We start from the raw sequence: 17,385 nt of genomic DNA on the forward strand, positions 1-17,385 counted from the left end.
GGGAGCTATTGATAAAACAATAAAGCTTCCTGTCAGAAGCTGAGAAGAGCTGCAAGAAGTCGAGGGCTTACTCTTAACCTAACAAGGCTCAGCTCAGACCAAGAAGGGTCTCAGGTAATGACAGTGGTAATTAACATTTGTCACAAGCTAAAACTGTACTGTGCCACTGACAATGACCACAGCCCAGATGACTAAGTGTAATTGCTTAATGACAGTAAATCGACCAGAGCTCCAGGTAGTCAGTCTTTTTGATTATCATGAGATCAGAGGATAATAAAGTTGGGAAGGAAATTCAATAGGTCAGACCTGGTTGCCCAGGGCTGGACTCAACAGCAAAACCAATCAAGCAAAGAGATACAATATTTCAAAATTTTTACTGTTACTTCTGCAGGTTTCCACAGTAACCTACTATATGGCTGTTTAACATTGACAAATTTCTTCAGGTAAAAATTGTAAAATTACAGGGTACAAAAATAAGCACTTGAACTGCTTTAATTCTGCTTACCATGTAAGCAAAAGCAGGGGTTATATCCCTCACTGGCTTTTAGACCAGACTATTGCTTCCACAGGAAAGCACCATGATGTGCCAAAGCCTGAAGCCTGACATCTGCTGCTAAATTGCAGTGAGCTCCCCAAGGCTCCCAAGAGAGTTCACCAGGGGTCAGCAGAGGCACAGCAGTTCTGCCGTTTGTGGCACAGTGCAGGACCAGAACCAACAGCATAGCACATTCTCCCTCCCCAGTTCCCTTTTTTCCCATTATGAAGGCTGGGTGTATAGAGATAAATGCAATCCATGTTTAGGACCCTCCTCAGGTTTGATCTTACTCAAACAGCAAATGAGCATCCTCTGAGCACTGCAACATCAATTCATAACTGATCCCGCAGCACCAGGCAGGATTCATCATGCAGTGTACTTTTCCTCCCCCTGCTTTTTTGCTTTGTGGTAGTGGTTGTAATCATTATACAGCTCCTTAAAGACCTCCCTCACGCCTGCTGGGAGTGATGCATTTAAGAACTTGATGTCCCGTTCAATGCAAAGGTCAAGGATGTGATATATTCCTTCTGTGAGATGTGTCTTCACAGCTGGGTGCAAAGTCACCTACAAGAAGAAAAAATTGCCATAAACTTGAAGACAGAAAGACAAGAAAACACTGTTTCCACAGTCGGTAGACATTAAATGCTGACAACGTTATCCTTTGCATCAGACCATCTGGAACAGCCCATTAGATAAAATCCAAGATTTTGACTTGTGCAGTATTTTCCTGAATTCTGCAAACATGTTTTGCAAAACAAGCACAGTTCTTGCAGTAAAATCCTCAGGAGTACTATACACATTGCTGTGGTGGCAAAGACACTAATCATCCTGGAATGACACGGACACTCCTCAGCACAACAACTGTAATTAAAAAAAACCCCTAAAATACTTGCATTGGATTACACATTTCAGTAGATTCTCTATGTCTCCAACAGGCTGTATGCTATTAAATCAGTTTCAAATGAGCACTTCCTTTAGGCTGCTATCTCATTTACACTGGGTAGTCAAACAATTTTAACTTATCACTTCACAATTTCATATTTATCAAACAATTTTTTTCTGAGTACTTCAATGTGCAAGCTTTATAAAAGAAGCCTTCAAAAGTCTCAGAAGATGTGTATTTCCTTAATCTGTTTTAACATCAGGAATCAGGTACCTTGCCTGAAGTCATGCAGAAAGTTGGAGGAATACAAGAAATGACTCAGGACTCAGCACCCTGCTCATTACCTCTGCTCAACCCCACAACCAGCAGAACTGCCACTAACAACCAGGAACATCAGTGCTGACTCTGGAGTCCTCTACTGCTCTAGGCCAATTGAAATTTGTCCTGTGCTCACAAATCACTTGCTAAATACTTCACTGCCCAAGACAGTGCTGGCCTCGGGGATCATCGTGTTATTTTTGCTGCAGAACCATCTCTTATCTTTGCTCAATCCCAAAATTAGCTTTATGCCTCCAGATGTGAGTCTTTGCACTCCAGGCCTCATGAAAATTACATAAAAAGCTGTCATTAACATTCAGGCTTCTTTCTTCCTTAGGCAACTAATAAACTTTTTGCTAATGAAGTGCACTCCTCATCACTGTGACAGGCTCTCACTGTCTTTCTGCCCTAAATGTGGAACAGCTAATATGTTTTATTAGATCCACTAACATAGCAGAGAAAAACATATAGCAGGCATTAAGGCACATAAGACTTCCTTTAGATCTGTGACCCTGAAGAGCTTGCATGTCCAAAAGGTTGTAAATTTTCTCTTCTCTGTCAGTTGATCAATTCGTTCGTTTAAAACAGATGTTATTTCTCCCTACACTGTGCAATACAGTTGGAGAACAGCTGAGCATCACAGCTCCCAGTGAATTCACTGGGCTGGTTCTCCCTTCCTAGGGCAGAGAAATGACTGCAGAGAATAAGGACAGGAAAACTATAGCCATTGACAATACAGACCAGATGGCCCACTTGGGATAAGCAGCTACCTCAGAGCTGCAGTTAATGGAAATGCATTCCTCACATCACAAATTCATCTGGATCCATGCCTTATTTGGGCCATTCTTGCTTTGCAGTTTCCTATAAAAACCAGTAACATCATGGGAAGCAGAACCAAAGATTTAAACAGCTGCCACTACTGGCTGGCAGTTAATTATACTTGTAAGTGGTTTATGGTCTATACAGTTAGCAAAACCAATTTGTCAAGCATTACAGAGCTCTTGATGCGAGACATTAAACGTGTGAAGAGGTATTTCACCATTGCTGAATTAAACAACAGCTCACAGCCAACAAGCAGAAAGCACTGCCAACAGTATGAAAGAGATGCCACCTACTCCAGTGAGGAATCTTTCTAGATTAATACAAAATAATTTGCGGTATAAAGAGGAAGCACTGAGGGAGCTGTTACACAACCACTTTAGGGGCAAGTGACTGCTTAGGCCAGTAGCTTTCATCAGTTCTAGTTCGCAGACCCTTAAAAGGGTTCCAGTTAAGTGTGCAGATGCCTATGCAATGACTTAAATCTACTAACATGTTTTTCTCAGTTATCTTTGATGGACCCTCAGGGTGTTCTTATCACAGGGAGAAAGCCACGGATCCTGACTCAGTAGAGATGAATGGTTAAAAGTTTTTCTCTCCCTCTGCAGAGCAACATGAAAGATATGTACATGCCCCATTTAAGACAGGCATCTTAGGCCCCCCTTTCCTCTGATATCCATCAATTCTCAGCAGTCTAATGAGCAAATAAATCATCACCTACTTGTGATCTATCTACTCTGTCAGACAGAAAACACTCCTTTGCCACAGTGTCTGGTGGCTCACTACACCAATTCCCCCTTCCACACCCAAAGGTTCCATGCATACATTACTGATCTGTGGTTTCAGCTATCATCCATCACTTTCCATTTCTCAGTGAACATCTTGCACGAAACTTTCCTGCAAGTCTCATGAGACTGTGTACTCCTGATAATACTGAGACAAGTGTCCTTTCAACTCAAAAAGGTCGTTTGATAATTCAAGTCAGGCTTTCAGACTTACATTCAGTGATGACCAGATTACAGAATTCACAGATGGTTAAAGGAAACAGAAGCTGACTTTACAGCAACTTTCCCTACATCTACTATGTTCACGATGTAAACAATAACCAACTAACCAAGAACACCAAATAATATGGCTACAATCTGACATCTCTCACTGTTTTGCTCCCCTACCCCCCTTGAAAAAAAAAAAAAGACAGAAAAAAGACAGGTGACAGAGAAGGCAGCAAAGTTTAACCTCTGTAATAACCTTCATGGTTAGTTACACTGGTTACACAACAATCCTTCAGAAACATAGCACCAGGGGGGTTTTTTGGGGGGTTTTTTGTTTGTTTGTTTGTGGGTTTTTTGTTTTTTTTTTTTTTTTTTTTTTTTTTTTTTTTTTTTTTTCTTGTGAGAGGGCCTAAAAACAAAGATTAAATTTCCTTTCTGTATTTCAATCCATGCCCAGGCCAGAACCACAAATTATCAGTTATCAGTTTGCGCGTACTTGCACCTCAAGCAGCATTCAAACCCTGGTGAAATCTCAATATATTGGGCTGAAGAAAATGACAAGCTGAAGTTACCTCTGTATGACAGAAAATATTGATCTGGCTCTGGCATCCATAAGAGCAGAAATAGTTCCTTTCAGTAAGGATCAGAATGATATCTTTGGTACAGAAGGAGAATTACTGAAAAGCTAACAATTCTTCCCTTGGTAACATTTTTTCCATTCACCTAATCATTTAGACCATATTAAAAGATATTTTCCAGGAGAATATTCCACCATTAGTTTGCCAGATGGAGCCTTAACTGCTATCAGTCCTGGACTGAGACTATTTGGGAGATAAACTTTACTACCAGATGTATGAGGAAGACATTTTTAACATTATTTTAATGATGGTGGCAAAACTCTGGAACAGGTTGCCCGGAGACATGGAGGATACTTCATCCATGGAAACATTCAAGGCCAGGTTGGATGTGGCTGTGAGCAACCTGATCTAGCCAAGATATCCTGGCTCATTGTAGAGGAGTTGGACTACATGACTTTTAAAGGCTATCTTTCAACCTTTCAACCCAAACCATTCTATGATTCTAAGAAAAAAAGCAACACCCAACATGGTACTAAAGCAAAGCAGCTTTGTACCTGGCCCTGGCCACTGCATTGTTTTACCTTAAAAGAAAAAACCCACAGCCCTCTAAAAATTTTTTTTCAGGAGTTTGGTAAGAAAGATTTTCAGGAACTCTTGCATAATATAACATCCTAGATCAAACCTGCATCTCCATGAGGCATAACAACTTCTGTAACTTCACAAATTTTACAAAATTTAAGAGAGTTGCCTTTGGAACAGAAATTCCAAAGCTAGCACAATACTATGGCACTTTCAAGATGGATGAGAACATACCTTCTGCAATTCAGTCACATACTGAGACACAATGAAAGCAGAAAAAACAGTGAAGTCCTCCATTTCTGCAGCAATGTAAGTATACATCCGTTCCACCAAGTGTGCACATTTCAGTATAATTTCAAACTCATCCGTGTTGCCTAAAACACAAAGGGAGATGAAGCCTGGGATTTGAGGCTTAAAAACATTAGGAAAAAAAACCCCAAAGAATTACTCAGTCTTCCATGATCCTTGAACTACATGAGGTCAAGGACAGCTTGCCCATTTTATCAATTTTCTTGGCAAGCCACAGCTACAGACATCCCACGACACACAAAATACATCTCTTAGAATGGCTGTTTTGTAAGAGCATACTGATTCCAATTTCATGTGCACTGCAAGACAAGAATTACTTGTTATAGATGTTGAAGTGCTCAAAATGGCAGTTAAAGTCCCTTCCACAATTCAGTCCCAACTAGCACTGTGGAGGAGAGAACGAGGAGACAAGAAAATTGTACTCCCTACCCAGAGAAAATCAGAAGACATTTCTTAGAAACAGCATAGTAACAAAGCTTTCTGATGAGCTCTGTTGTGTGGAATATAGCAGCAAAAGCTACATCACTGGAGATATCTAAAGTGAGACTGGTGAGATCAGCTGAGAATTAACTCAGTAGGCAGAGAATGAAGAGAGCTAGTACAAACAAGGGAGAAGGGAAATCCAGAAATTACTTTCCTGTTATCTGTTACAAAACCAGAACAATCCTGCAAAGATAAACAGCATCATTTTCAGCTTGAGGATGCCATGTACCTGTAAGCTTCCTGTGACGACTGCTTTATGTAAAAAAACTGCAGAAACCAGAAAATTCTCTGAATCTGGCACCAGTTTAACATGCCTTTTCCTCTATCACTGAGCCTCAGCTAATATATTCCTCTACAATGAATACATACACTTACATTTGCCCGCAGCTGTGGGCAATATGTCAGCTGAGATAAATCTGAACATGGCACAGGACATCAGCAGAAAGCTGGGATATAATCAATTTCAGGCCATGAAGTCAACTTGTCTCAAAACTCTCCACTATTAAGGACAGGATACTTGTGTTCTGACCATCTTAATCATCATGGACATCTCTGATTTGTCTACTTTGACTATGTAAATTCTTTAATAACTTCCAGTAACAAGTCTGTTTTTTCCCCTTCCTCTTAGGATATTTAATTACACTTATTCCAAATCCTTGACCATACAGATGTATCATCTAATCCCAACTGATGCTTCAGATACATAGAGTTCTTATACTTCGCACAGAATGGTGACAACCTGGCTCTGTAGTAAACGTAGTTCCAGTCTCAAGAAATTCCATTTAGTAGGATCCATTTGGGATTATAACTCACACATATTAGCATGAGTCACTGGAGCTCACAGCCACCATGCTTGCAGACAGAGGGGTTGATAGGAAGAGCAGAAATTGGGCACAGCAAGCCTTACTGCCTTCTGTCTACTTGCCAGCCAGTCAGTGAAGAATAACTTATCCACAAAAAATAATGCTGTCTGCATGCAGCTCCATAGTTATCTTCCTAAGCCCTCAACACCACAAAGCTCATCCCCAATTTTTCATAAAGGACAGATAGGGCTGACAGTTTCAATGTCACAGCTAGGTTTTGAGGACTGTGTCCTGTTCAGCATCTCCTCTTCTAGAGTATATATATAACGCAAAGATGGAAAAGATATGGTACCTCTGTCTCCTTTCTGACATCCTTCATGCATGACAGAAACAACCAGACGATGGAAACTGCTCAGAAAAGACGGTGCTGCTTTCAATAGGACCTGAAAAAGACATGAAATAAAAACATCTGAGATTACACAGTAGAGGGAGTGGAGCGGGTAGAAATTACCTTTTCATTCTGCAGCCTGAGCCACTTGTGCTTCTAGAATCAATCATAGAAAAAGGAAACATTTTTTCCTAATCTAGCATCAGATGTTGATAAGCAATCCACTGCCAAAGAACAACAATGCAGGCACAAGCAAAGCAGGTGAGCAACTGAAATTATGTGATTTTGAGATTCCCAGCCTTTTAAATGACAAGCAGTACAATGTACTTTCATACCAGCAAGACAAAATATTTCAAAACCATATTAAAAAAATTTCATCACTAACACATTTCCTCTTTCTAACCTTTTCCCCTTCTCCCAGCCCCTCAAAGATATACCTTTGGATGACACTGCACAATAGAGAAGAGCACTTCATGGACCCCCATGAAGATACCATGATAGTCTTCTATCTTCAGATGATCCAGAGGGACTGTTAGAAGAATGCTGAATGCCAATGAAACATGATGTGGATTCACGAGAACTCTTTCTCCCTGCCTCAGCAGAGCTGCTACAGTCTCCAGAATAGGTATAACTATGATGGAAATCAGTGACTGGTCCTGACAGGCCTCTTTGGTTTGCAGCTACAACACAGGAAACAAGACAGTGAGATATGCATTAGCCACTTATCATTAGTGTTGGAACACCAGAGAACCCTAATGCTCTGACTGGTGTGACAATGGAACCAGACCTGTGCTAGCTGGACTGGCAGGGAGACTCCTGCACCTGAGCCATTTTCATGTAATTGTGCCCTGTGTGAGGATGCATATAACGCATCTCAAACAAATGCTGCTGTGAGCATACCTGGAATGGCAACTATTCCCCAGCCCCCTGAAAACCAGCACCTCTTTGCACCTCTTCACACGAATCCACTGATGAAGTTCACTCTGTTACATGCATGCAGACCTATCAAAAAGGGCAGAAACTGCAAGCTTATGATTCCCAGGCAGTTGATTCCCAGAGGTTGCAGAACCAACCTGACAAATTCTTGCCTAGAGATATCATCCCAAGAGAAGAAAAACCTACATCACTAGGTTTATATGCTGTACAAATGAAGGGCAGGAAACTTGGGTTTGATTAGTTTTGGTTAAGTTTCCTTTTCATAATTCAGTGAACTTATGTAATTATTTTTTCTATAAGCACTTGGTTTGTTTCGCTGCTGTTGGCTTCTGCTGCAACACATGGCTAACAGTTATCTTTTCCTTTGGAAAGGATAGATGCATCAGGCATGAATTTGTTTCGTTTTCATTTGTGTGTGCCTCTATGCATGTTAGATATAAGTGCTACAGACTCTAACAGATAGGAGGGGTAGGTAATGAAGTTACAATAAAGAGATACTTACAGCTAAAGCTGTGATTATCTGTGGGCTGGCAAACCAGAAAGCTTTCTCTTTGTCTCCACTTAATGGGCAGCTGAGCAATAACTTGGTTAGCTTAACAGCTGACAATACTTCCTGCAGAAAGCAGACAGATCATCACTCAGAGGTACAAGGCACACTGGCTCCTTTCAAGTACAGAAGAGCTCTTTCAAGGCCAGTGGCACTTTTGAGCATTACCAGAGCCTTGACACATGAAAGGCCTCCCACCAATACCTCTCTTTGGAAATTGTGAAGTAAGCAGCAGCTCAACAGAATTCAATGCACTGAGCAGCACTGACCCAAATGTTTTTTACACCACATCTGCTTCACAATCAACTTACTGTACAAAAAGGTTTACATGACTTTTAAGAAAGGAAAGCTTTCTCGTACAACTGCCATTAGATAACAGAGGGAAGCAGAGGCAATACAAGGATACCAGTACACTATAAATTAAGAATGCTGCTTTTGGCAGCAGGATTTTTTTTTTACTTGCTAGTTGTTTATACAGACTGATACAAGAAGCATATTGCATGCTGCATACAGGTGGCAGGAATTATCTGTGAAGTTCAGGAATTCCAGATCCACTTTCAAAAAGATGCATCAAGAATTGATGCAACACACCCTGCGTCTCTTTCTGGCAAATTAGACAGGGCAGGATAACCCCTTGACTTTAATCCAAGTGTCATTCTCAAGTCACTGGGCTTCCTATGGAGCACACAGCTGACTTTTTTGGCCAAAAGTGTTCCATACATAACCAATGGTGCTTAAGCTGCTCTGAAGAAGGGCACAGAATTTAAAAAGATACTGAATGCTATCTGGTTATTGCTGAGTAGTCTTTAGAGCAACAAGTACCAAAAGCACAGGTGCAGTTTTGATTTTACTTAAAAACACCAGCACTTCTAAAAGCGCCTTTAACCCTGTAAAAAAAAAGCCACAAGCAAACACTGACTGCCCACGTCTGCTGTACAAGAGCTCTGAGCAGCAAGTAGGAAAGAACTTTCAGCATGGCCTGTAACACCACAGCTGTGTGATTTCTGTTGACAATACATGGAATTGAGACTGCTGAGTCCTTAAGCTGGACAGAAAGTTTTTTGAGTAGGTTTCCATGACCTTTCCACCTCTCAATTTACACGCAGAACATAGCACAGTCACCAAGCCCTTATCCACGTAAATTAATTTCACCTGCTCACTGAACATAAAGCAGGAAGAAGCAAAAAGTATTTAACAAATGTCAATCAAACCTTTTTTCAAGATACAGCAGAAGGAAGTTGACAATACATTAAGCTGATGGCTTACTTTAGCCTTCTGCTGCCAAATATTCTTCACTTCCAGTCCCTGCAGCACCAGCCTCATTATGGCATAAAACTCCTCATCAGAGCAGTTTCCCAGCACGTGGACAAGCACCTCTGTCAGCTCCATCTCCATACTTTGGATCACCTGGGTTGTAATTGCAGGACCTGTGTATTCAAGAAACAAAAGCAATCAATTTCCAAGACAAGGACTTCCACAGGTAAGAATAGGTAAAAATAAAACAGCTCTGGGAGTACCTTTTTTTTTAGCATACAAATACATAGAAGGATCAATACTTTCTCTTTACCTTTCTCTCCCCTAGTGCAATGACTTGATGATCTCAAGTATATCATACCAATAAAAAGTTTTCAATAATACAGAACAACCACACCAAAGCAGCTGCACAAGCCAAGGAAGCAGGCTAAACAAGCCACAGGTCTTTTCTACAAATAGTGGCCAGAGATCCATCACAAATCACAAAAGCATAAAGCTTTTTTTATGACTACTTAATGGCAATACAAACGCTGAGATCACAACTGTAGTTCATTTGAACAGTAGTCCCCAAAGCAGGGTGTGCATACCCCAGAGTGTGCACAAGACGATTCACTGGGGTGTTGGAATTATAAGTAAAATATCTTTAATAAATATAAAAAGATATTTTAAATAGTGTTTATTTCATCCTTATCTCATGCTTTTTAAACTTTTTTTTCTATATGTGTGCTTTGTAATGTACGTAGTAGAATAGCACATGTATAATTTACAAGTAAATTTTATTCAGGCTGTATGTTCAATTTCTTAGTTTTTTTAATGATAGGTGTGTGCAATCAAAAATGTTTGGAGACCACTGCATCAGAGCATGCCAGTAAATAAGTCTGACAAATTCCAACAGTCTGAAGAAGTCAAAGAGAACAGTTATGCCTCCTCTGTGTTTGTCTCCCTTTCTGAATGAGAAATATAAAGGAGCCATTAGGTCCCACAGCCGGCAGCAGAGGTTTTTCATGTAATCTCCAGCCCTGGCTCTTTTTTGATGAGGATAAAAGAACCAACCTGCCAACATCCCACAGAATTTTTTAGAATTACCACATGGTGTTCAGCATCCTTAACAGTTGGGTAACTTCCACTGTTCTATAAACTCACCTACCAGACACAAAAGCAGATGAGTATTTTACTGCAAGATCTGGCCTGATGAAGATCAGCTGCTTCACTGGTGCCTACTGTACCAATTACATGAGCAGGACACTGCACTTCAGCCCTACTGCCAGAAATATCACCATGTTCCAGTTACTTTCAAAATGTTCCACCAGGGATGAGTAACACAGGATCTCAACTTTATTAAGATGTTAACACCCATCAGAAGATCATTACCAAACTAGATGGTGGCTGTGGTCCAGGTACCACAATATTGCACCCTTGAAAATTTTCCTGTTATGCATTTAAAAAAGGATAGCCTGCTGTTTTAACACAAGTAAACACATACAGACTTTTAAAAAAGCTGTATACTTTGCTAAATGGCTTTTAACTCACAAAATTAGCAAAGGAGGTGGAGAAAGAGAGTTTTCATACCAGAGAGAAGCTTTTTTATAGCAAAAACAACCATGACTGCAGTTTCTTTTCCAGGACACAGTTCTGGCACGGAGCAGAAGACAGTCAGGAACTGCAAGGCAGGCTGAAGGAACTGCAGATTACTCCCTGCACAGGGCAACTCTTTCAGTATCTGAGAGTAAAACTCTTGGTACAGTTTAATACGGGGCTGCTCCAAAAACCCACTGGGCTCCTTCTGCCAGTCCTTCTTGACAGGATGGCTCAGATCTGCTTTGAGGAGAGTAGTGACAGATGGTATGAATGTTACAGGCAAAAGCTGGTTTGGGGTGTTACCCTGAAGACCATGTTGAATAGTTCTGACCATCTGCAGAACTACTGGTTCCAACAGAGCAGACAGCACATCCACAGAATGCAGCTTCTTTTCTGGCAGCTGCTGGAGGTGCAGTGTGACGACATGACAGAGTGTGGTGAATGCTGTGAGCAGTAACTGCTCAGCTGCAGGATTCCAGTTTTTCCAGTCTTTGTTTTTGGCTGCACCTGTGTCTGGCTTGCAGCTCACCAGGAAAGACATGAACTTTTCCAAGTTGAGCTTCACACTTTGTCTTCTTTCAATAATCATCTGAAGAAAGTTTTCCAAAAACTCTTGGACTTCCTGGACATACTGTGCCCAAACAGGAACCGTCAAGACATCAGTGAAGAATTTGCTAGCTGTAAACTGGGAGGTCATGACAGCCTCAAGAACATCGCTGGCATGTAACACCTTAAAAACAGAGTTGGCATTCCTGCCAGCTTGCAGGCACCTCAGGAGGTGGAGGCAAGTGCTTAAAACCTTCAGCAATAACAACTTGCTGCAAGAGACACTAGCCTTGGTATTAACTAGCAGGGACAGCAGTACCAGAAAACACCGAGTACAATCAGAGGGAAGAAAGCTGTCTAACTTCAGGAGAGAAACGATTTCTAGCAAATCCAGGCATCTTTGTAGCTGACGTTCTTTCAGAACGACAGGGCAGCCATTTTTTGCTAACAATACTATACATTGGGCAACTTTCTCCAGTGTTTTCCAAGACAAGCTCGGCTCATTCTTCAGCAGTTTGTTTTCTGATGGTACTTCCAGCAGGTCAACAGTTTTGCAAGCAGCCAGAATTTCTTCATGCCAAGGAATATTAGTCACAGACAGCTGCTGAAGTGGCAGATCTACTGAATCCCTGGTAGCAGTGGGCAGCACCATAGCAAACTGGTGAATAAGACAGGTCATAAAAGCACAGTGCAGGACCTTCATTTCTGGTAGAAGAGAGCTGTGGATCAAACCAAAGGATATCTTTCCAATGCTGATGGAAGGCTCCTGGTCTGTGGCAGCTTCCTGAGGTTTGGACAACATCAACGTCTCTAGGAGCACATTTGCAATGTACTCTACATCTTTTAAGGAAATATATGGCAACAGGATAGTCAGGTTGGACATGATGAGGTGCCAGTGTGCAGTGGGGTAGTTAAGTTCAGTTACCGTGCTGATATCTCCATCCCACGGCTCAGATTCTTCTTTGCTCACGGTGGATCTTCCAGACTCCAGGATGAAAGCTGCAGCATGCTGCAAGGCCTGCAGGTCAGCTTCAGTCTGCATTAACATCACCTTCATTTTCTGAAGTGCCAGTAGTTCTAAGCAGTATTTACTAGTGGAGGCAAAACTACTTGCAAGTTCCGTAACTGTCCTCCAGCACTGCTCCTTCACAGCAGGCAGAAAAGCTGAAATGCCCCAATGCCTTGCAGCAGGTTCAGTAACAGCATTTTCAGCTGTTGGAGACACATAGTTACTGCAGCTAATACCAAACAGAGTGTCTACCTCAACCCAAGTGTAAACAAGGAGGAGGGCAGCATCACTGGCCTTTCTTAGCCAAAGCTCTGACTTTCCTTCCTCTCTCCTAGGAGCCTGGAGCAGCTCCATCAGTGGCTGAGTTATTCCGTTCTGTATGTCTGCCATCAAACGCTGAGTGCGAAGCACCACAGGGGAAGGAGTGACATCATCTAGGCTCCTCATGTTGAACAGAAAAGCATGCAGCACCGAGCACAATGACATCAGCTTCAAGGCCATGTCAATTGACCCCTCAACAGCTGGAATGATAAGGGCCTGGCATTTCTCCACAAACAGACACAGAATGTCCAGAATCTGGTTGGGTGGCAGTTCAAGAAGGCACTCACGAAGTTTGACTGTCAGGCCAGCAGAGAAGACAGGCGGCCTCAGTTCATCAACAGCTGGCCTGCAAATGACTGTCAGCACCACCTCAAAGAGCCGTGGGAACTGCCTCAGCTTGGAGTAAGTCTGGAATATGGTGTTGATCAGACTCTCCTGCGGCTTCTTTGTACGTGGCTCAGACGCATCGGCATCGATCCAAGCTGATGACACCAAGTCATCCAGGTCTGGCTCTACTATAAGGTGGTTTAATGACATCAAGAGTTTGAGACACCTGAACCAAGCAGGGATGGAAGGCTGGGAGTGTGTCAGCAGCACCTGTGCTAGCTTCCGGTAAAACCCAAACTGCACCCCCTTGTGCCGGATGCGGTCGCTGGCGACATTATAGATATCATTGCTGAGCACCAAGCTCAGAAGCTGCTCCAAAGCAAGCAGCTCTGTGCTCCAGTCCATAGGGGAGAGCATATCCCTCCCCCCTTCCTCTTGCAGGTCAGAGAGCCTGAGACAGACAAAAAGCTTGCTGAGCATGTGGAAACACACAAGGTGGTTTTCTGCCTTACAGAACGAGTCCAGAAAGAGCTTATACAGCAGGGATACCGAACTGGCCACAACCGCCGTGTGGAGGGCATGTTCACACAAGTCACTGCCCAGCTTGGTCTGCACTGTGTTGACTGGTAGCAAGGGAGTTTTGAAAGATCCTTTCTTCTTGTGCAGTTCTGGCAGCAGCTCCTCTTTGTAGGATGAGAAAAGCTCAGGCTGAAATAACCCAGCCTGCAGCAAAGTTTCTATTTGGCTTCGTATTTCTCTGCTCAGGTGCTGACGCACGTGGTTATCATCTGCTTGTGTCCAGCTCCTCACAGTCAGCAAGTGCCTCAGGAGCAAACATGGCTGCAGTAAGTGACTTGTCACTTGCCCAAACACACGTGTTCGGTTGGTTTGCTGCCTCTGGAACAGGAGGTACTGAGCAAAGGTAAGCTGGAGGACACTAAACAACTGGGAGCCCACAGCATCGTCAGAAGCCAGCTGCTGACATGCCAGCTTGGACAGCTTGCTGAGGAGATCAACCAAAAGATCACACTTTGTTGTGTAAATGATGGACAGTGAAGGAGTAGAAAGGATGCCACTGGAGCAGCTCAGCACGGTGCCAATGTTCTGCTGTGTTTTTTCAGAACAGGCCTCCGATAACCTTTTGTTTATGACCTGAAAAAAGAAACAAAAACAAACCCCAAAAACCAATCAATTTAGCATACAAAGATAAAGGCCATCATAATGAACCAGCAACACCTTCTGTGAGCTGTGGCTGCAAGCAAGGGGGACATGCCAACAGCTCCTGCTGGGCCTCTCACATCCCAGGTTTCAAACTAGAAGCTCCACTGTCCTTGTATTTGTTTGCAGCACCAGGTGAGTAAAGAAGCCCTCATGCACCCTACTGGCAACAGCATAAGACTATCCATACTTGATACTAGTAGCTCATCCTGCAGAAATGGAGTAGGGGTAAATTTCTTCCCTACTTGAATGGTCCTCAAAATTATGCTCCCAACAACAAAAAAACCACACAGAATACACGTCCCTGCTCTGATACAGGGAGCTTATTTAGTAAGAATGTCCATGACTAAATATCATCTTTATACTTGAAAAGGAGACAGTTTCTGGTGCTGATATCTGAAATGTGAAAGACTACTCTCTTTTCTCTTTGAGGGATACACATGTGTAGAGAAATACTGTTGTGTTTCTCTTCCTTTTCTCAAACTTTATCTGTATTTTCCTTGCTTTTTAACTGTATTTTCTCCTTCAATCCATTTTTTGTATGCTCCCTTTTCTTATCATCAGATAATGCTTGCAAACAAATTCAGTAACAATTTACAAATCTGCCTCTATTTCCTTAAAAACCTCACCCGTCTCCTTACACCTTATTGTGGATGGTTCATCTCCTCAGCTGGAACACTGCTAGACTAAAACAGACCCTTAAATTCTTCCCATTTGACCTTCTACCACCCTGTCCTGTACCTCTGATCTAATCTTCATCCAGACAGGTTTTCATACCCAGACCACATTTAATTTTGGCACAATTTCTGCGTAATATCTCTGAAGCAGAGATTTCATCCAACCAATTCTCCGTACTTCATTATTCAATTTCTACATGTAAAGACAATCTTTTCTTGCTTCACTTCAATCTGATCAAAACCAAAAGGGTCATTTTCCCAGTCATTTCCACTGCCTTTGCGGCCACGCACTAATTCTGCTATTTTTAACCTTGATGCTCTACAAATACAAGCTGCACTGCAGGACAGAAATAGAGAAGCTTTCAGTATAGGTCCTGCAAACAATCAGATTAATACATATTTCATGCAACATCTGACACTATGAGTAAGAGTCGAGTACTGTAAGAGACAGATATTGCTATCCAGAATTTTACCAGATATCCACAATTATAGTTACCTGTGCAACTGCAAAACTGAGACCAACAGTCTTCCCACTCTTTATGAGATCCTGTAGCCTTTTACTATGGATAATATTGTCAAGATATGCCCAGAGTTTTTCAACAAATTCATCCTCCAGTTTAAGTCTCTTGTTGTAGCTGGAAACCAACGTATGGCTTACCCAATCGAGTAAAACCTGTTAACAGAAGAGAAAACAAGAAATCTTTAACAACCCTCAAGCAAAAACAGGACAAAAGTAGTACCTCTTCACAGTTACAGCATTTGTGCCTTGAGAACTGTGCTACATCCAAGCAGACTAGCCTCTGAGTGAGCAGAGAAGTCTGCTCCCAAAGGTGTCAATTCCTAAGAGCTTACACTCTATACCTAATGTTGGACCTGTGCTCGCATGTACCATCCCAAAACAGCTTTCAGGAGTGAACATCTTTAATCTGACAACGTTCTAATTCTAACAGTTGATACACATTAGCAAATACAGTCTTTTAAATCAGTGCTCAGAGAATCAGCTGGTTTTCACTTTCTGACAGTTGCTATTCCACTCACATCCTTAACTTCACTCAGTACCTAGAAACTCAGGCCTAGGAATTTAGATGGGTGCTAACTGGAAAAGGTTGAAATCTACTAATTACTGTTTTAAAACTGAAGTTGTAGTGTATGGCTAAGTTTAATATTCTAAGTAACTGAAATAACAAGAACCCGAAACACAGATCTCTGTCAGATGTGCAAACTCCAGACCTCAGAGTACTATCAGGGCTGGAGGAATGGGACAAGACACCTCTAACCCAAGTGGACACTGCACAGACCTTCAGGAAATGGGGTCAAAACAAAAGACTTAGGAGATACCAGGTTGCATGAAGAGAAAACCACCTTCCAAGCAGCAGACCATGAATGCACTGTGTGCTCTTTACTCAGGCACAACAAGTTCTGAGCACCAGAGAAAACACACAGAACTATAGTCATTCCTCCTGTCCTGAAGTTCTTATTTTTAACTATGACCAAAAGCATCTGACTTCAGAGCATCCTGTACTGGACATAATACCAATGGCAGTGACAGCTCTAAAGACAATGATTTCTCGTGTCTCTGAGGGACAGAACACAGGCACCATCCTCTCTGCAAGGAAGTTTCTTCCTTCTCCCACGAATGCAGGTCTTTGTGCTGAAGCTACCTGCAATATGTTGTTATAAAAACATTTCATGTAACGACAAAGACAACAAGAGCTGATGACAATCCTAAATCAGCGCCTATATTTACAGTGCTATCAGCTAGCTAGAAGCCAGATCTGGATTTTACCAACTGATTCATCCACAGCAGCAATCCGCCATCGGTATTTTCTCCTTTCATCACTGTTCACCACCAAAAAGCACTCACCTGCTCCTTATTAGGCAGGACGCACTGGTGAGACACCCACGCGAACCGGGCGAGCTTGAGTTTGTCCTCCCAAGGAGTCTTGTTGCTTTTCAGCTTCAGGTAAATGCCGGAGTAGATGGCGGCCATGTGGGCGGCACGTGTGGACAGCGGGGAGGCCGACAGGGGTCTGGAAGGGACGCCGGGCCAGGGGAGGCGGTCGGCGGGCGCTCACCCCTCACACACGTGGCGGGGCCCAGGCGCCCTTTCCCCGCCCGCCGGCCTCCCACGGCCCCGCTCCGCGGCGCCTGCCTCTCCCCGCCAGCCCCCGGTGCCCCTCGCCTTCCCCGCGGCCGGCAGGGCCGTCGCTGCCCGCCCGGCGCTCCCGCTCCCGGTGCGGCCGGGCCCCGTGGGCCGCCCTCAGTCCCCGGCGAGCGGCGCGGGC

The 17,385-nt window shown here is 42.9% G+C and overlaps 1 protein-coding gene across 1 annotated transcript; it reads right to left on the reverse strand.

Annotated features, from left to right (window-relative positions):
- Positions 1 to 363: 363 nt before the first annotated feature.
- URB2 (URB2 ribosome biogenesis homolog) lies at positions 364 to 17,090 on the reverse strand (the record flags this gene model as incomplete). The annotated part of the gene is made up of 9 exons (XM_083858106.1): positions 364 to 1,099; positions 4,939 to 5,078; positions 6,652 to 6,742; positions 7,125 to 7,367; positions 8,126 to 8,236; positions 9,437 to 9,597; positions 10,994 to 14,357; positions 15,597 to 15,773; positions 16,965 to 17,090. 9 exons carry the CDS (start codon positions 17,088 to 17,090, stop codon positions 902 to 904), a joined length of 4,611 nt encoding a protein of 1,536 aa, XP_083714232.1. The 3' UTR covers positions 364 to 901.
- Between the last annotated feature and the right edge of the window lie 295 nt (positions 17,091 to 17,385).

Source organism: Zosterops lateralis, assembly GCF_965231275.1.
Source record: "Zosterops lateralis genome assembly, chromosome: 3".
NCBI classification, from domain to species: Eukaryota; Metazoa; Chordata; class Aves; order Passeriformes; family Zosteropidae; genus Zosterops; species Zosterops lateralis.